The sequence below is a fragment of the Neolamprologus multifasciatus genome, chromosome 4, assembly GCF_963576455.1.
Source record: "Neolamprologus multifasciatus chromosome 4, fNeoMul1.2, whole genome shotgun sequence".
In the NCBI taxonomy this organism is placed as follows: domain Eukaryota; kingdom Metazoa; phylum Chordata; class Actinopteri; order Cichliformes; family Cichlidae; genus Neolamprologus; species Neolamprologus multifasciatus.
Genome location: NC_140442.1, coordinates 16,073,576 through 16,093,102, shown reverse-complemented (window position 1 = coordinate 16,093,102; position 19,527 = coordinate 16,073,576). Strand labels below are relative to the sequence as shown.

At 39.5% G+C, this 19,527-nt stretch overlaps 2 protein-coding genes across 2 annotated transcripts; both read right to left on the bottom strand.

Annotated features, from left to right (window-relative positions):
• Positions 1-2,469: 2,469 nt before the first annotated feature.
• gaa (alpha glucosidase) lies at positions 2,470-10,536 on the bottom strand. The gene is made up of 19 exons (XM_085157479.1): positions 9,714-10,536; positions 9,235-9,386; positions 8,851-9,016; positions 8,585-8,681; positions 8,361-8,480; positions 8,036-8,154; positions 7,532-7,663; positions 7,228-7,338; positions 7,017-7,130; positions 6,812-6,896; positions 6,601-6,718; positions 6,134-6,267; positions 5,817-5,968; positions 5,441-5,589; positions 5,195-5,336; positions 4,948-5,046; positions 4,333-4,497; positions 4,047-4,199; positions 2,470-3,949 (listed from the first exon to the last, which is right to left on the bottom strand). The coding sequence occupies exons 1-19, from the start codon at positions 10,245-10,247 to the stop codon at positions 3,884-3,886; spliced, it is 2,808 nt and encodes a 935-aa protein (XP_085013605.1). The 5' UTR covers positions 10,248-10,536; the 3' UTR covers positions 2,470-3,883.
• A 4,049-nt stretch (positions 10,537-14,585) lies between these two features.
• LOC146520133 (sterile alpha motif domain-containing protein 9-like) lies at positions 14,586-18,326 on the bottom strand. Its single transcript, XM_085157478.1, has one exon. It carries the CDS (start codon positions 18,275-18,277, stop codon positions 14,696-14,698), a length of 3,582 nt encoding a protein of 1,193 aa, XP_085013604.1. The 5' UTR covers positions 18,278-18,326; the 3' UTR covers positions 14,586-14,695.
• Between the last annotated feature and the right edge of the window lie 1,201 nt (positions 18,327-19,527).

Here is a 19,527-nt window from a genome sequence, read left to right as displayed (position 1 = left end):
CTCGTTCAAACACACGTTAAAGTCCGTTTGGCTCAACACCACCGAACAAAGGCAGCAATATAACATAGTTAACATTAACAGTGCAGTGAATCCTGCTTGTGCCGTGATATTCAGGACTGCAAACCGAGCAGCATCACTGACTTTCAGCCTGTTGTGTTTGTGGATATATGACTGACTTTAATTATCCACAAAATTATCACATTCTCTGTAAGATTAAGGTCGACTATCTAACGGCGTATAAAGTAAAGACTTTAAAACAAAGTAAACGCTGAAAGTACAAACATCCCTAATGTCACATAACTTTGCCGGCATGTGGCCAACAGTAATGTTTTAATGTTCCTCGTTATTAAACATTTGCACATAAATAAGTGACATAATATTCAGAACTTACTTTTGGAAGTTTACTCTTTGGCCGCTCTGCTTCCACTTCGTTGAAGTGTCTCCCAGTCCCAGTGCACTTGTTAGCATGTTTTGGTCAACTGGTCCGTCCGATTATTGTCTCCCCAGAAACATTTCCGTTGTGTTTTTTCCTATTTCCGTTGTGTTGTGTGTGCTTTTGCAGCGCTTTTCTTTTTGCAGCGCTTTTCTTTTTGCAAGTGTTTTTCTTTTTGCAGCGCTTTTTGTTTTTGCAAGTGTTTTTCTTTTTGCAGCGCTTTTTGTTTTTGCAAGTGTTTTTCTTTTTGCAAGTGTTTTTCTTTTTGCAGCGCTTTTTGTTTTTGCAAGTGTTTTTCTTTTTGCAGCGCTTTTTGTTTTTGCAAGTGTTTTTCTTTTTGCAGCGCTTTTTGTTTTTGCAAGTGTTTTTCTTTTTGCAGCGCTTTTTGTTTTTGCAAGTGTTTTTCTTTTTGCAGCGCTTTTTGTTTTTGCAAGTGTTTTTCTTTTTGCAGCGCTTTTTGTTTTTGCAAGTGTTTTTCTTTTTGCAGCGCTTTTCTTTTTGCAAGTGTTTTCTGAAGTTGCAGTCCGTTTGGCCTCTCAGGGCCACCGTAGAAAAGAGACCCGAGGCGGCCGCCGGTCCAAGTGTGAACTGAACTTCAGGTAAGAAGTTATGACTGCAGTCTATCTGGGTCAGATATAAACCAAGTTTAGGTGGAGTTTATTTTCGTTATTCTGACTTTTTCCGTACTGCGTACTAGCTAGCATGACGGAGTTTCTATACAGCTGGGTGGGTGCTATGAAGTTAATGATGTTGAACTTTATTTTGTTCTTAAGTTATTAGAGTTGCCAACCGTCCCATCTGGTATTCAGAGAAAATATTAGGCGTTTCTTATTGAGGTGAAAAGGAACAGTTTGTCCCGTAATTCAGCTACAATGAAAAAGGCACAAAGCTGGAGTTATTCTGTTTGCTGCACAGCTGCCTCTTCTTTCATTCTCCCCCCTCCCTCTCCTGTTTCTACTTCAATCATGAAACTGATCAATGATCAGCTGATCGGCTCTCTTGTTTGTTTATCGCCCACTTCGCGCCAGAAAGAGGAAACCAGCCGATGTCGCGTTAAACAACAGCAGCACGTTTAAGCTTGATCAGCTGTTGTTAGAATTTATTTAATATTAATTTCTAGTATCAGCTGATGTTTGCTGGAGCCACAGCTGCAAAAAAGCTGCTGGTCATGATATCGGTTTGGTTATCTGGTGAGGGGGAAACATGAAGATGAAACCAGGAGATGTCCTTACTAGAGATGGCACGATACCACTTTTTTATGTCCGATACCGATATTATAAATTTGGATATCTGCCGATACCGATATGAATCCGATATAGTGTGTTTTTCAATCAATAAAACGTTTTTTTAATATCTTGCTGCATTTTGTATAAGTTTATACTCAAGTTTAAATAAACAACAACACTAAAGCTATTCTGTTATACAGGTATGTAAAAAATACACTGCGCCCAAAATATTTCATAGTTCAGCAACACCGATCAATCTAACTTAAACCTACTTCATCCTCCCTATTCTGGTATTTTAAAGAGTACTTAGCAGAAATATTAAGCAACCTAACTAATAGGGTTGCAAACTCCCAGCAAAAAAAAAAATAGGGAACCACACCCCACCTCATGATGCTTAATCGATGTAATCAAATTTAATTTGATGCAGGGGGGAAAATGCACAGAAATAAATAATTTTTCAAGAATAATTAAATAGATTCAACATCTTTCTTCAACAGAATTGCAGAATTCACAGATGGTATCTTCCCAAAGGAAAAAGTACTATAGCTTACTAGGGTATATTAGACTTAATAGTTACTATATACAGTAATGGACTTCTATATATTTTACATCAGATTAAAACTTTGGGTGTAAGATTCAGATAATTATTTATTAAAAGCTAGACATTTTAAATGAGAATAAGAAAGAAAAGTATGTCTTTGTGCCCCCTTTTCCCTGTTCATGCCCTATCGGCCCCCCTGGCTAAACTTTGCTAGATCCGCCCCTGCACATTTACCAGCCGTCAGCTATGTAGAAAACGATCCTGCTGTAGAAAGTAATATTAAATAAATTCTAACAACAGCTTATCAAGGTTAAACGTGCTGCTGTTGTTCAGCCGCTGGTTTCCTCTTTCTGGTGCAAAGTGGGCGAAAAACTAAGAAGAGAGCCAGACTCAGGACAGAAAAGCCGATCAGCTGATCATTAAGCAGTTTCACGATTGAAGTAGCAGCAGGAGAGAGAGAGAGAGAGAGGCAGTCGCTCCATATATCGGTTGTTAAGCTTAACGCTGGAATGCTTTACAAACATTCAGAGATGAACTTACACACTTGCTTTACTTCTCTCTGGGAAAACTTCCTCGGAGATGAAATGCTGGTTTAGTAGGATGCATACTGCTGCAACGTGCTATGGTTATGAGCCGAGTTACGCCGTGTAGCAAGTTTTGTGAGGTGCTTTTTTGATATTTAATGGATCGGATTACATTTTTTATTTCTCTCCGATATCTGATCCAGTAATTTGGGTCAGTATCGGACCGATACCGATACGTAATATCAGATCGGTCCATCTCTAGTCCTTACTGAATCATCAGAGCTGAACAGGTGATGGAGAAACAGGTTTACCTTTTAGGTGACATAAATGAATTGAAGGGAAGTTATGAACTGTTTCTGAGAGACAAATAAAACCAGGATGTAAAAGGCGCACATGACGCTGTGATGTAGGCTAGAATCATGGCAGCAGTCAATGACGGTCCAGGCGTGGGATTTCTCTCGTGGAAATATGCACATTATCTTTTCCTTTCTATTGGTAGGTGGCACAGTGCACTTGTGGCAAGTAAGCAAGCTAGAAGACTGGCAAAGTTATGGAAGCAACACATTAACAAGAGAATTCTGAGTATAACCAAAGTTACTTTCCCTAGTAACTAGTTACTTTGAAAGTAATGAGTAACTTGAAGTAACTGAGTTACTTTTGATAGAAGTAACTAGTAATGTAACTAAATTACTAATTTAAAGTAACTCACCCAACACTGGCTATGAGTCAGTTACATCATGGTTGGCTTTTATCAAACTGTTCAGAGGACACAGTAAATGTGACATCTTATCATAGTAAATGCTACACAAGTGCTGCAGACAAACAATTTTCAAATTATTTTCAAATTATTTTTTAACCTTTTCGCAAAAAAATAAATGCAAAAATCATTTTCAAAAATACAAACAATTAAAATAGTTATAAAAAATAAATAAATTTCAAGGCATTAAACCGTTTTGAGTGTAGCAGTTAGGACATGCAAACCAGATATACCACGGTGGCTCCTGTGCTTTGATATTATCATGTCCTGTTTTGTTTTTTTTGTTTGTTTTTTTCTCAACAAACCTGCTGATCCAAATTCCAGGCAATTTTGAAGAGGAGATGCAGCAAGTCTATGGTGCACAAAATGGGTGTTTTTTTCTTTTAAATGAAACTCAGTGTACTAGAGAACCCACTGGACCGTAAACACTTCTGACATGGGTAAGGCCAGACTAGTCACTGCTAAAACCTACGAGAAGACACAGGGAGGAGAAAGACAAAAGTTTATTTGAGGCAAAGAAATGATGGAAGTAGTGGTGCTTATATGTTGCTGGTTAAAAGCTCACCTTGGTGTCAGTGCGATATGTAAAGTCCCTGACTTTCTCCCCATTTGCTAAAATGTAGCGAGGTGGTGAAGGCACTCCGAAAACCTGCAGCCCTCCCAGCACCAGACTGTCCAGTGCCCCATTCAGCTTTAGAGGGTTACTCACAACCTGAGACTGAAGTAAAGGCAGAGATGTGTGTGAAACACTGTCCCTCATTTGCACTTTTTGCATCAAGCAGTCGTGAATCACAATGCATAGCAAAGTCTCTGCTGCTTTACATATGGAAATATAAATAATCTCTACTTACCTGTTCAGCAGTGAAGACAACGTAGCAATAATTTTGCATTTCAAAAGTGTCGACGCTCTCGCCATCATCCCAAAACAAGTCGCCCCGGGCCCAGCCGCCCGCTGACAGCGCCACAGTCAGGAAGAAAGGGTTGTTGCGTGAGGCTGTGGTTGTCAAAGCAGGCTCCTGCGCAAGAAAAGGGAAGGTCAAAGAAAATATGACGTTAAGTTACAAAACATCCTCTTTTCTTCCAAGTGTCTCAGCTAGTTTTGAACTTTAACACCTCATCTAGGAAGTTGTGACAGTAATGGGTCAACATTTGATCATAGAGACTGTGGATGAAAAGAGATTTCTCCCATGTAGCGAAATAATTCCTTCAAAGAGCTGTATTGCTTATAAAGAAAAGCATCACAGGGTGAAGTGATGTACTGATAATGACTACGGTAAACTGCAATGTCTGAATGAATAACTATCCAGTAAACGATGTGCTTTGCTTTGTTCTTTTATACTGAACTCAAGCATAACTTAACAAGCCCTTTTTAAAATCAGTTTTTCCATCAAACCTGTAAATTTTGTCTCCAAACAGAATCAAGATCTTCAAACATTTGCTTTTTTCCCCCCAAAACAAACACCCACCTGCTGGGGAATGATGTGTCCTTCCCTCACATGAACATTGATGGTGTCCAGAGGAGCTGGCAGGAGCAGGAACTGCCCTTTACTGTAGAAAGGCTGACCCTTGAGAGGCCAAAACACAACATAAGGTTGTAAATCCAGTAAACACTAATGTCACGTCCCTCCATGGTTCATACATGATTTATTATTGTGTGGCTCATACATTCTAGTGGTGTTGTCAGAGACGGCTGAATATGACTGAGTGACTCACATTGTGCAGGCTGTACCAAGTGGCGGGGGGCAGGTATGCAGCCAGTTCTACAGCCCCTTGCTCTAAAACTGGACTAATAAGAAGTGAACTCCCCCACAGGAACTGTTTGTCTATGGTCCGACTGTTAGGGTCATTGGGAAACCTAAGAGCGATGGACATACAGGGAAAAGGAAAAGAAAGATGAAAAGTGAACTGTGATGAGTACCAACAAAGTAAGGGAAGAATAGCTATGAAGAGGACACACACTCCATGAATAGAGGTCTGGCCACAGTTTCAGCAAAGGCGTGTGCATGGTGGAAGAGTGTGTAAAGGAACGGCAGTAGGGAGTAACGGAGATATAGCGCACTCCGCATGGCTGCCTGGGCCCGCTGCCCAAACACATAGGGCTCTTGAGCCTGAGGGACAAAACAAACACACACACAGTGAAGAGATTGAGTTACTCCTTTTCAATAATAGATGAAACAGATGGACGTCTCTACATGACCCGAGAAAAGAAAAACATGCTGGATAAACCTCTTCTTCATCATATAACTCCCCTGACAGTTACTGTCACTAAACAGTTTGCACGTGCATCTGAATTAACAGACCATAAACATAACCAGTATCAGCGTCCGTGTCTCACAGCATTGGGCTTGTCATTGTGGTTCCTCATAAATGGATAGAAGGCCCCAAGCTGCATCCACCGAACACACAACTCCTCAGTGGTGTTGCCTCCAAAGCCGCATATGTCCGCTCCCACCAGAGGGACCCCGAACAGGCTGAACTGCAGCACTGCTGGAGGGGACAGGTGCAAAAGCTCCATTTAGGTCAATTCACTATCAAGCTGTGGTAACTTCAAAAATACATTCCAATTCTGATGTTTTGGGTCAATATTCTTACGAGATGAGAGGATCTCAAAAAGCCAGTTCATGTGACCTTTCAGAACTGACATTTCCTCACCAGGAATTGAGAATCTGAGCTGCTCCCAGTCACTCCTGACATCTCCTGTCCACACTCCAGAAAAGCGCCCGATGCCGGGGAAAGAGGAGCGTGACAGCACAAAGGGTCTCTTCCTCCGTATCTTCAGCAGAGCACTGAGGATGGCAACAAACCCCAGGATAAAAAAAAAAACCCCACAAAGAACAGCTACATGTACATAATCTGTAACACTGGGCACCATTATCCCAAATTCAAAACCTGAATCCTACAAGACATCACAGGAAGTGAGAAGTTATATGACCAGGTGGTAAAAGCATTCGATTTCTGTCATTTCATGTCAAATTATTGACTTTTTTATGCAACAATAAAATCACTGTTTCATAAAATTATCATTTTTACAAAGTGTTACTATATATTTATTGCTCATTCTTTCATCCACAACAAAACAACTAACTGTGCAACTGTGTCTAATCACATCCTGGCCCAACCTGTGTGTTGCATAAGCTTCTGTGAGTCCGTAAAGATTGTGCAGGTTGTAGTGAAATGACATCTTCTGCCGAGCCGACATACAGAGGGTTCCTGAGTTTAACCGTCCTCCAACGACACCTGTGTGTCGGAGAGTTTTGTAGAATAACATTTTGTCTTAAAAAAAAACAACAACATAAAATCTGAATGTTTATGTGCTTTTAAATGTGTTACTTGGTGTATATGGTGGGTTCTCAAGGTCACTGTCAGGACAGCCCTCCACCGAGCCCTGCACAAAACTGGCTGGTTCGTTCATATCCTGTGTGGAAAGAAAAACATGGAAAGCATTTTTTATTTTATAGTGCATAATAAATGTCCACATTTCAAAAAAGTCATGCACATTATTTGTGAATTACAACCCTGCCCTGTGTACACATACAATCCAGAGACCATCCACGGGAACTTTAGAGTGAAAATCTCTGATGCAGTCTTCCCACCATTGTCTGGTGTCTGGGTTCGTGAAGTCAGGAAAGGCTGTTGGGCCTGGCCAAACCTGTGTATACAGAATATGACAACCCCACATTTTCAGATTAAAAAAAAAATGCTACATACATATTGCCCCCCATCCACCCACCCCGACCCTATCTCACCTTCCCTATCAGGATTTGCCCTGTAGCGTTTTTGATAAAGACATCTCTTTTAAGTCCATCATCAAAGGGAGGGTACGTTCCTGGGGTGCTACTGCTGCTTATCCCTGGGTCCTGTAACATAAACGAGGAGCCTCAGTCAAAAGTTAGGACATTTTTGCTGCCCTCCACTGGAAAAATATGGTTAATACCTAATTTTAGCTCCAGTGAAAGCAAGAAAAAATGTTTTGTTTACATCAACTTCAAATGCAAATGTATATATGTATATAGTAGTTTGTCAGGTCTGTTAAACACAAAGATGTCACACCAGAATAAGGATGTACTTCATGCCTCTGATGTGAAACTCCTCCACCATTTCTGGCAGATCCCCGAATCTCCAGGGGTCAAAGGTGAATACCCTTCGCTTGTTTGCGTAATCCAGGTCATTCCATTGTACATCCTGTTGGTGAAAACGGTTAAATATTCTCAGGAAAAAAAGTAGTTTAATGAAGACTCCAGCTGCCACATAAAATCAGTGAGTGCCTAAGACTTCTAAAGATATTTTCATTCAGTTAGACAGTTTGGCGCATCAGCCACCTTATAAACAAGTAATTAAAAAAGTAAACATTAAAATCATAAACATGAAAAACTGAGGACAAACTGCCTTCAATTCATTTTTTAACTATCATTAGAGTTACTGTTGTTACACATGGATCGTTAATGTAATCAATCAAAAATGAAATTTTAGAATGAAAAATAAAAATTTGAATACTTTCTTAAACAAATGTATAAAGCAAATGCACAGATGGAGACTCTTCTATGAATTTCATACCATCGGAAAGTTTTCATCATGCATGCTTTGTGCAACCTTTCGGGTCGTATTAGTGGTCGTGTAACCCCAGCGGCACAGATGAAAGCCCAGCGACCAATAAGAAGGCATCATAGGATAGCCTGGGGACAGATAAATGATAACTCTGAAACACATAAATGCATTCCTTCTTTTTCTGATGCCTCAGGACTCGTTCAAATGCACAAACGCTCACATGCTTTTACCAATCTACTATTTTCAAACTTCACATCTCTTGTAGTAAGTATACATGCTTATTACTGCATGGAAATGTGTTAGTGAATGTCAGCCAGACAATCATGCTGCATACCAATGATCTGAAGGTACTGTCGTATAACACTTTGAGGGTCAGGACCCAAGAAAATGTAGAGATCCAGGATTCCACCGGTGGACACCCAGGTGAGAGCAGGGGTCGGCTGTAGAATCACCTCTACAGAAACATTTGGGAAGTCAGTGAAATGGCATCAGATCCTAGACTCTGTTCTATGGAAAGTGAATTAAAAATGTGGGATGTTGGATCAGAGAGCTCAGTACCAATTGCATTGCTATTTAGAAGGAAAACTCCATGTGCTAAGCCATCCTCTTCCTGTACTATGTAAAATGGGTGGGAGCCATAGAGGTTGGCATCAGCCTGTGTGGAAAGACAGTGTCAACAGCATGAAGAAAGCTTACAAAAGACTGTTTAATATGAATGCCTGCAGCCAGACATATAGTCTAAATCGTTTGAGTATCTGTCCAGAAGGGGGCGCTCCTAACCTTTGAGTTTGACGACTGTTATTGAACCACTGCAATAGACTCACATGAGGTGCCATGTCTCTATTCCAGAGAGTCAGGGAAGTCCAGTTTAGATCCAAGAGGAGAGAGGTGTAATGTTCCCCAAGGCCAGACACAAAAGAAGAGGCCAGTGTGGTAGACAGCTGCAGGTACTGGTCAGCAAACAGCAGAGGAGCAACTGTGGTGTTCATACTAAACAGGCAGAGGATGTGTACAAACAAAAAATAAAGTGATTTAAACGTATAAGTGAAATGAAAAAACTACCAGCACAAAATGATAAATATAAACAGAGATAACAGAGCAAATATGAACAAGCTGACTAAACAAGAGTAAGTTATTGACAGACACTATGATGAAACTCACTATATAGTCCATCCTCAAATACATTAAAAATGAAGTGAACTACTCACATCACCCTTCCATTGGATTTCCGTCGCACTATAAAGCCAAATGGGTCAGACTGGTATTCAGTGGTATAGAGGACAATCTGTGTATTGGCTTTGCTCTGAGGAACACCGCCTGGCAGATGAACTTCATACCGCTGAGATGATGGGTCCTTTAACTTCATAGAAAAAAAAGGTTTGATAACTATTTTTCTTTGAAATGACAAAGTATGTAAAATAATAGAGGGTCTAATACTCAGGTTTTTCTCAAACTGTGGTGCCTGTCCTACGGGTGGGACTCTTTATTTGTGTATTTCATTTGAAAATTACTGGAAAAGTCAGCATAAATATTCATTCCTGGGTTAATTCAAGGACATTCAAGACAAACATGCTTTTATAAAATAGATTTGTTGGACTATTTCAAACATAAAAATAAAGCAGAATAAAATTAAAATATTATCCTTGACTGTGTTGTCTTGATCACATGTTTGGGGATGAATGCTTACTGTGAGGTGGAAACAGTCTGCTGTCTCTTGTATGTCATCTAGTCTTAGAGTGGAGATATCTTTGGGGAGGTAGGAGGGGCTGGCAAGAGTCAGTGAGGCACCCTGACCCCGAGGAGTAGGTATGAGGGGTCCCATTTTATAGCCAGGATACACACGGGGGTAAAAACACCAGGGTGGTCCTGCGGAGTCAGGCAGAGGGGCGTAGCAGCATGCTCTGTCCTCACACTCGCTCTGGCTGAGCAATTTGTCCCTGCCACAGTCAAACCGACTCTCTGGGGCCACGGCGCATTCACTGCTTGTGGAAATATTACATTTCTGGGATCTTTCAGGGTGTATACCACGACTTGAATTGTTCTGTGGCTTTGCGGGATTATAAACAAGCCGTCCATGTACCGTGATGTCATGTTGCTCATCCCGAACTGACCCAATCTGTCGTCGGGCTTCACTGGTGAAAAAGCGATTCATGAACAAACAAGCTAATAAAGAAAATGCGAAGAGGAGCACGGCTACAGTGAAGTGAGACAACAGACCCATCGTGCATTGCTCAGTCTAAGGATCCTTAAATGAACTTTGCGCTGTCTTCATGAAAATATTCAGTGGTAGTAGGGTATGTAGTAGGTCATGTAGCTACATGTCCCAGCCCGGTGTCGAGCGGTTATCTGTTCCCTCTAATCGAGTTATCCGCAGTGTCGGAAAATAGACATTGTTTTGAAGTTGCGACACATTAAATTAAGACGTCTACAGTGAATTAGGTTAACCATTAATAGCAAAAACATGCTTTCCGAAAACTTAGCAAAAACATCAACATGAAGGCTAACGCTAAAAACTAGGGCAAGCATACTGGGACAAAAGTGATCAAAATAGCAACAGGTTTGTTGAGAATTAAAGAAACAATATCAAAAAATTATTTTATCAGAAGAGTACACACTTAGAGATAGTTTAGATGAAAAACAGAAACCAGATGGTTATCTTTTATCATTAAAAACATTAATTATATTTCATAAAATAATTATAACTTACCCCCAAATCTGATTTCTGTATTGTGCGAATGAGCAGTGGCAGTTACAACTCCAGTTCAAAAAAATAGGGACATCATTTAAAATGTGTATAAAAACAAAGTTTAATGATTTGCAAATCTCATAAACTCATATTTTATTCACAATAAAACATAGAAAACAAAATAAATATTTAGATTAGAATAATATAATGGGCACAACACAAGTCTTGAAAAGTAAGTGGCACGGAAAAGAGAAAGCTGGAGAAACATTTTGCAGCTAACTAGGTTCACTGGCAGCAGTAACATGACTAATATAAAAAGAGCATCTCAGAGTTTCTCACAAGTATAGAAACCAGAGATTTACCAGTCTTAAAAAGATATCAAAAATTACAGAATAATGTTCCTCAATGTAGAAAATGGTACTTTGAGTATCTCCTCATCTACAATACATAATATCAAAAGATTTGGAGAATCTGGAGAAATCCCTATGTGGTAGAGATTTCTCTTTATATTTTACTGTCCCAACTTTTTTGGCATTGGGTTTTCTCGTCAAAGGAGCATAGCTGGTTTTTATTTCACTTTTCATTTTCATATTGATATGCACAGACTATGTGACCAATTTAAGACTATTCTGTACACAAATTATCTGAATGATCAAGCCTGTGATGTAATGGCATTGTCCCATTAAGTCTGCATTATTAGGTGATATTTGTTCCACTGTGAAATCATTCTTTTAGTTTGAGCAGAACTGTTGAAGCTTAAACTGAAAAAAGAAGTTTAATGTATTTAGTTCATTATTATTATTTTTATATATTGTAAGGACATAAAAATGCAAAATCTTAAAAGAAAGATGCTCATGAATTTACTAAATTGCACTTTTATCTAAAGAATAGTTTTCTAAGTAAAGTTAACATCTGTGGATTATCTATTATAATTAAATAGTAGCAACTTAAACATTAAATAGTTAATTACACTACCATACAAAAGTTTTAGAACACCCCAATTTTTCCCATTTTTTAAATGAAAATAATGCAGTTTAATGTCACATTGAACTCTGAAATGGAAGCATGGCACAAATAAGCAAAAGTTATTGGAGTTAAAAAAAAAAAAAGAAATCATAGAATTAAATTAATAGACCAAAATGTATTCTAAACATTTGACTCAAAGTAGCCACCTCTGGCAGGTAAAATAGCTGAACACACCTGTGGCAAATTTTAAATGGAAAAAGAGTTTAATGTATTCAATTTTTTTTCTTTTTCTTTACATATTTCAAGAAAACTTATAATGTGAAATGGAACGCAAGTTGACAGCTGTTCTGAATGGTTCAATCCATTCCCACTGCCCAGAAAAAAATGGGCGTAAAACCTTCTCTTCCGCTGAGGAATGTCTTTCATCTTGGTCCACTAACCTTTGTCAAGGTGTTCAACTGCTGATTGCACAGTTTGATTTTTTTCTCCAGATGCAGCAGCGTCATTTTCTTTAGAGGAGCCACCCTGGCTTTAGATGCAACCAAGCTATTATTATTGTTTCTTCTTCTTGTTTTTTGCCTAGCAGATAGGCCACAGTGCTGTATGCCTTTTCACTGGCATCACAGAACACATGTAGTTCCAATGCATCATTGTTTTCTTGTTGCATGTTGGTTTGGTACCACCTTGGTATGGTGAGCCGATGTAACTGAGTGAGTTCTAACACCATCGTTGCCATTCTTGGGCCACATCTGGTGGCAATTCTTCATCCCTGGAGAGTCCGCTCTCCCACCCTTCTTAGAACATGTTCTTGACCATAATCGTGAAGGGTTTCAGAAACCCAAGCAGATCATAAATGTGTGCTGAGGACTGCAGTACACTTATTTTGGTTCCTTTCTTTTCTGTTAGAAGCCTCACTAGTGCCCTAAGATCAAAAGTGTCCCTCTGGCCTCCACATTAATCCAAGTACCTTTAATGCTATTCCATTTGTCTCAGGTGCCAATAAGTAGGTTCTCTCCTCCCATTTCTGCATCAGTTCGGCTGAGTTTGTCGTCAATTTGTAGAGGTCCATAGCAACAGCTGCCAGTATTTCTTTGACATTTGTTGTTCTATGATACCCTCTTCAACTGAACGTGTACTTGAAATGAAGTCATCTACGTAAAGTGACTCCGTTATTGTATTCACAACTTGTGGTTGGTTTGTTTCATATTGTTTACGATGTCTAACTCCAAACACCACTCTTGTCATCCTCTGAATGTACAGTTGTTCATTCACTTCTCCTTTCAGTACACCTGAGAACCACAAGAACCTGACTGCATCTTTTGTCTCGTCCTTTTCTGCAAGATGTATTTGCAGAAATGCTTGTTTTACATCTGCTAGAAAGGCAATTTTATGTTCCCTAATTCTAATGTGAACACTGAGCAGCACAAATTTGGCCCTGTAAATAAGCAGTCATTCAGTGATGGACAGCCTTCTTCATGGGACCACGCATCAAAAACCACTCTTAATTTGGTGGTTTTGTCCTCTCTGAGCACTGCATGGTGAGGCGTATAGTACATAGAGAAAACTTATTTTCAGTTTTTTGTGGAGTGTATGGTTTTGTCATCTGCAGCGCTCTTTCCTTGCTGTGAACCTCCTTCTGTAGGAATGTGACTATTTCCAAAACTTTCCACTCTTCATCTTCATTTCTCTGATGGCTCAAGAGCTATATCATCTGGAATCATCTTTATCAGTATTGGGCATAACAAGCTCCTGTAGCTTTCTGACACTACACTCAATGACTCTAAACTTCTGATCTGAATTTCACATTCATCATATAGCTGCCTCCGAGCATGCACATCAGAGGATTTTTAACAGGGGTGAGGTTCAGCAGTTTTGACATGTGTGCACTGATTACTACATCATTTCTTCCAAATTGATTTTGCAGTAACTCAATTGCATTGTCATAATCAAGTAACGCGTTACTGCCCATCTCTGGTAAGGAGGTTATGATCTACTTTGTCAGCAGTTTCCACGTCTGAAACAATGGCTGGAGAGCAGATTCCCTAAAAATTCTTCAAAGATCTGGAGTTTTGCATGTACTCAAGCAAAGCCCCTACTATACTACTCCCTTTTTGTTTTTTCTAAGATAGTTAACTACTCAAAGGTGAAAGGTTCTTCATATTACTTTTGCATTTAAGCATCATGCAATAGACAATTAAAACTTTTTACATACTTCATGAGTTATCGGTCCCACACCCTCTGATGTAATGGAAGTTCATCTTCCAGTTAAGTCTACATTAAAGCTGACAGCTGTTCCAATGTTAAATCATAATTTTATTTTAAGCCAGAGTGGAGATGTCAAATTGAGAAGAAATGTCAAAGAATCAACACCAGAAAATTATAAATGGAAAAAGACTTTAATGTATTTTTTATTTTTTTTTATTTTCTTTACATATTTTAAGAACACTTATAATGTGAAATGGAACACAAGTAGACAGCCATTGATACTGCTATGGATTCAGTGGATTGGGTTCTGAATAGTTGCACGTTAGGGTTGCTTACATAAACATATACAAGCCATCTTGTAAAATAAGTGTACAAATGGTCAGCCAAGTATGAACTGCAATCCTTCTAAGCTAGAAGTACAAACAGGAAAACAGAGGAATTCAAAAACAACCAGAACTCTAAGAAAATACGTTTAACAGGCTAAGGAATACATTTGTATTAATTTGTAAATTCAGAGTAAATATATCATTTTTTTCTTATATAGTACACTTAAAAATAATAATTTTAAGCTGAAATGACCCCAAAGTGCTTTCTGGGTGAGGCCAAAGTTATATAAAAAAGCAAGTTCTGTTGTATTTTTAAATACCCTTAAATACGTTCACGAATATAATCATGTTTTAAGTTTGTTTGTTTTTTTACCACATGACTAACAGTCTAAAGCTTGTGGGTTTTTCAGTTATCATCCACAATCTTTTCTTTCACTTTGGAGTAAGCTGGATTCTAGGCCCAAGCTTCAGCAAGTTGACAATCAACTACTTTTTCACAAGGATGTTGCAGGCAACAGGACCTCTGAATGTGAACCCCAGGTAGAAGGTGATGTTTTCATTACTATGAGGCACTGAAGGTACATACAGAGGCAGGATATGGAACTTCCTTTTTTTAGGCCCTTCAAGATAAACCACTCCATCTTCAGTCCACCCAGAAACCCGCTTCAGCATTGTGGCAATTTCTGGTATCTTCCATGCCTCACCACTAAACCATTTCATACGTTTCTCAGAGACTGAGAACCACTTGGTGATTCTTTCAAACTTTTTCTTGTGGACAAACTTGTCCAATCCATTCCCACTACCCAGAAAAAAATGGGTGTAAAGCCTTCTCTTTCGCTGAGGAATGTCTTTCATCTTGGTCCAATAACCTTTGTCAAGGTGTTCAACTGCTGATTGAACAATTTCATATTTGGTTTCTTTCTCGTGCTCTGTGTCGTCATCCTCTGGCCAGAATAGCAATGTAAGCAAGAACAAGGCACTTGGCAAACATTTCCTTTTAACAGCTGGGAACTGACAACAAAGTGCCTGCAGATCTTTCAGAGGAGCTACCTTTTGATTTTGTGGTGACAGACAGTTCAGAGAAATATGGGCCGCTATGTAATTGACAATATCCCTTTGACCAAATTTGGCATTTAATGGATTGCTGGGGTAGAGAGAGAGGATACCCTCTAGAAGACGTACTGCGTCCTTCTGATCGATTAGCTTAGAGAGGATGGATGTTATGTTGCCACCACCAAGATGATAGATGATCATGCGTTTTTGGAAAGGTGTGAGGTTGGCTGGGATTGATTTACTATGCTGTAGGACTGCGGTAGAATAAGCTTCACTGAAGTACTTTCCATACTCAGCAGATTTTTTTGACAGCCATATCAGTGGATGGCTTATTTTCTCCTCTGGACTCTCAAGCGTCTCATCTTCATCTGCACCAATGTCTGTCTGGAAGTAACTCAGGTCCTCTGAGATCCACTCCAATGCATCCTGCATTGTCTTATGAAGCTTTTTCAAGCGGTCATGAAATGGTGCCCAAGCATCTTTAACTTCTTCCGGAATGTAATCTGTTAATAGGTACTTCATACATTCTGCATGGCCATTGGATCTATTTGCAAACACTTGCAATGACGAGATCAGTTTGAGCAGGCTGCACCCAACTTCAACTTCAGCAAAAAACCCTGAAGTGTTGACATTTTCCATCTCAGCATCAGCTGCTCTTTCAGATTCCTGAAAACACTCAAGTGCTTTCAGTGCAGTTTCTACAGCATCTGCTGTGTTCTGTGCTGTCTTTCGTACATTTTCGATTGTTTTGCATTTTGCTTGGAACCATTTCCTATATACCTGCCCCTTTGTGTCAAGTATATAGGAGTTGTTGGGCAGCTGTTTAGCTGCTGTCTCTGCCCAGTGTTTAGCTTCTTCAAACTTTTCATAAGTGTAATGAAGACGAGCAAGTTGTTGTGCAAAGAATGGATCATTATGGAAACGCTGGAACGCTTCTATGAGCAACTCAATTGCTTTGTCTGGGCTTTTCTCATTTCCACACACATGTTCAATGAAAGGAGAGAAAAGGCTATCATATTTATCTCCTTTGCTTATCCTGGATCTCCGAATGAAAAGTTGTCTCAAAAATGTGTGATACTCATCCCTTCCAAATCTGTGCTCGAAGAGCACATCCTCACTGAGCAAATCCATTGCCAAGCTACTTTGGGTTTGTTGAGGACCCAGAAGTTGTTGAAGAATTTCTTTTGCAACAAGTGGGTGGATGATTCTGATTGATTCAATGTGTGTCTTGTCATCTCGAAGGTGTAAGAAGACTAGTTTAGCCTGATCGCTGAGGCATCTCTCAAACTCGTACTGGCGAAACCTCTCCAAGTGAATTGTTAAGGCGAGCAAAGCTTCACAGTGCGATTGAGAGATGAAAGAGTTTTGAACATATGTGTTCAGCAATGCTACATAGTGAATGAGTCGAGTGACAACAGAGTGACGGTCAATGTCTTGGAGCAGATGTTTCACAAACTGATGAACATAATCCTCACTGAATCCTTCACTCATCAAAACAAATGTCAGAATGAATTTGGGCTCATATTGTTCCTCGAGTGCCTGACGTTTTCCAGCAAACTTTCTCTTTTCCTGATCAGATAGCTCATGAGTGACAGACACATTCTGTAAAGGAGACTCCTTGCATTTTTTCTCTGGATCATGGGAACGTCTGCAGCTCAGCAAAATGAAACACAGGGTGCCATACTGGATTTGCTTAACATTAATGGCAACCTCTAATTCATTCCTGAGATCATCTAGATATTCTTTGTCTGAGTCTTCAATGAGGAGCAGCACAGGAAGACATCTCTGTGGATCCTTTTCTTCATATTCTCTTAGTTCAACTGCATGTTGTGCAACAACAGAAACTGGATATGAGGGCTTCACAACTCCACACCTTAGACTTTTTCTGTTGTTCCACAGCACTTGTCTTGCCACAGTGCTTCCACCACTTCCTGGGTGATGGTAGATGTTTATGATATTCACTGGAGTCTGGTCTGCATTATATTTCAAGGCATCTTTGAGAAGTTTGGAAGTATCGTGATAAGCATCTCTTTTAATGACCTCTCCAGCATATTTGTTCTCAGCAAGCCAGAAATTCAACCAGGTCACTCTCCCACCACGGTAGAACTGGTGTTCAATGTTTTCTTTTTCCTCATTGATGAAGTCTTTGCATGTTTCATTACAATGATTAACTGTCAGAATCTCCAGTGAGTACATCTGTTCCTCTACTTGTGTTTCGAGAAGACATGTCCCTCCCACAAAGACCGGCAAGTGTTTGGTGACACACACTTTTACAGGTTGTATATGTTGCAGGGTTGCATTAATGTGACTCATTTTCATTCCAACAACACTGGAATTGTCTACAGCTTCTTTCCCACATGAACCCTCTGCAAAGCTTTGCCATTTCTGGAAGGTTTTCTCTGATTCACAGATGCAGATGATGTCTTCATGACCTTCCATGTCTGTGAAAAACTCATAGAAGGTGTGCAAGAGTGGTTTCTCAACTGGTGATGCTAACAGAAATATGACCTGGAATGTACCTTTTGGCAAAATCTGTTTACAGATCAAAGACACAGACTCTCGGAGTAAAGTAATTTTTGTCTTGATCCAAGTCATTTCATCACATGGAGTTTCATTTCCTTTGAAGTCAGTCCGCCCATTGCAAAAGATCCAACTAGTTTGGTCAAACAAATGCAGGTGGTTTGTGAATTCTTTGATGGTTGTGCCAGGAGATATTTTGTAGCTCTGCAGAAAATGCATGTTTGCAGCACGGTACTCAAGGTATCTACTGCAAAGACCTGATATCTTTGAGTCTGGGTCAAAGTCGAACACGCAGAACATATTCATGTTAATCAGCCAGTCAATGTTACAAAGGTCATCAGGTTTGAATTTGTTTGTTACGAGTATGAACCATTTTTCCTTTTCAATGAATTTCTTACCACTGGTCATCAGCATGGTGAGTTTTTCTTCCAAGGTCTTGACACATTTCTGGAGCAATAAGGAAATGACTGTTTTCTGCTTCTTCTCTTTGAGCATCACGATCTTTGACTCTTTGGTAAAAGTCACTTAGGTCCTTGTCACTCACTGGCTCCGTTTTTGAACCCACTCTTCGCAAAATCGTCTCTTTCTCAAACTCTACTTTGTTTGTTGATTCTTTGAAGTTTGGCAAACGGACTGCATACACTTTGTTCTTGACAATACTTATTAATGGCACAATGTCAACCTCTACCACATATCGTTTTTCTGTACTTTGTCGATCCATAACCTCAATGAACCTTGGCGGTCGCACACACTGGTGTATGTGCTCTTTGTCAGACGAGAAACTCTTTTCAATGTTGTTCAAAGCATCGATATAAATATCCTTGTCTGTCACAGGTATACCAATTATCTCGCCATGCACATATCCTCCATCCTCCTTGCTGTCCATCACACCAAAGTGTATTGTGCCATTTGATCTAATATTCATACAACCAGTTGCAAATTTAAGAACTTCTTTGGTAAACTTAGCTTGGAGTCTTGTGCGATCCAATGTAGCAGCTACAGCAAAAGACTTGAATTCGTGGCATGGTGATATCAGATTAAAAGCACCTGATTCAGGCTGCAGGATTCTGTGTTTTACATATAAGAAATCAATCCCTTCTTGATCGAATGGCCGTGGTTGGCAGTCTTGCTTTGAAATGAACACACATTGTTCCTGAGCAGTTTGTTTCTCCTCAAAGACATCCTGATCGCTCTGTGTAGCTTGTGCTGGAGGACCATCACTTACTGTTCTGAGACATTGAACTGATTTCTTACTTTTCTTTTCCTCAAACTCAGTTCTTTTGGAACCGGTAGCTTTTTTCTTCTCTTGACATTTTTGCTGGGAGTTGATAAGCTCATCTCTTTTCTGAATAATCAAATGAGCAGGCCCTGACTTCATGCAGATTTTTGTTTTTAGAAAGTCCTCATCCAGTGCAAGTAGGATTTGTCCATCTACTTCTTCTTCAGAGAGTTTTTCTATGTAATGTTCCTTTATTCCAATCGATCTTAGCCAGGTGCTTACTTCAGATTCAGTCCACCCAGAAACACTTGGTAACTGCTGAGGTATTTCAGCTGTGAGAGCACAAAAAAACATATATTTGATTATGCATTAAAAAAAATCAGTTAAACACATATTAAATGTGTGAGAATTGACGTAAATTCAATTTTTAATTGAAATGCTGACAATATAACAGTTTTCTTCTTGATTTTAAACGTCCTTTTTTATTAAAGCATTTTTTGTTCAAAACACCAACCTGAAGCAAGGA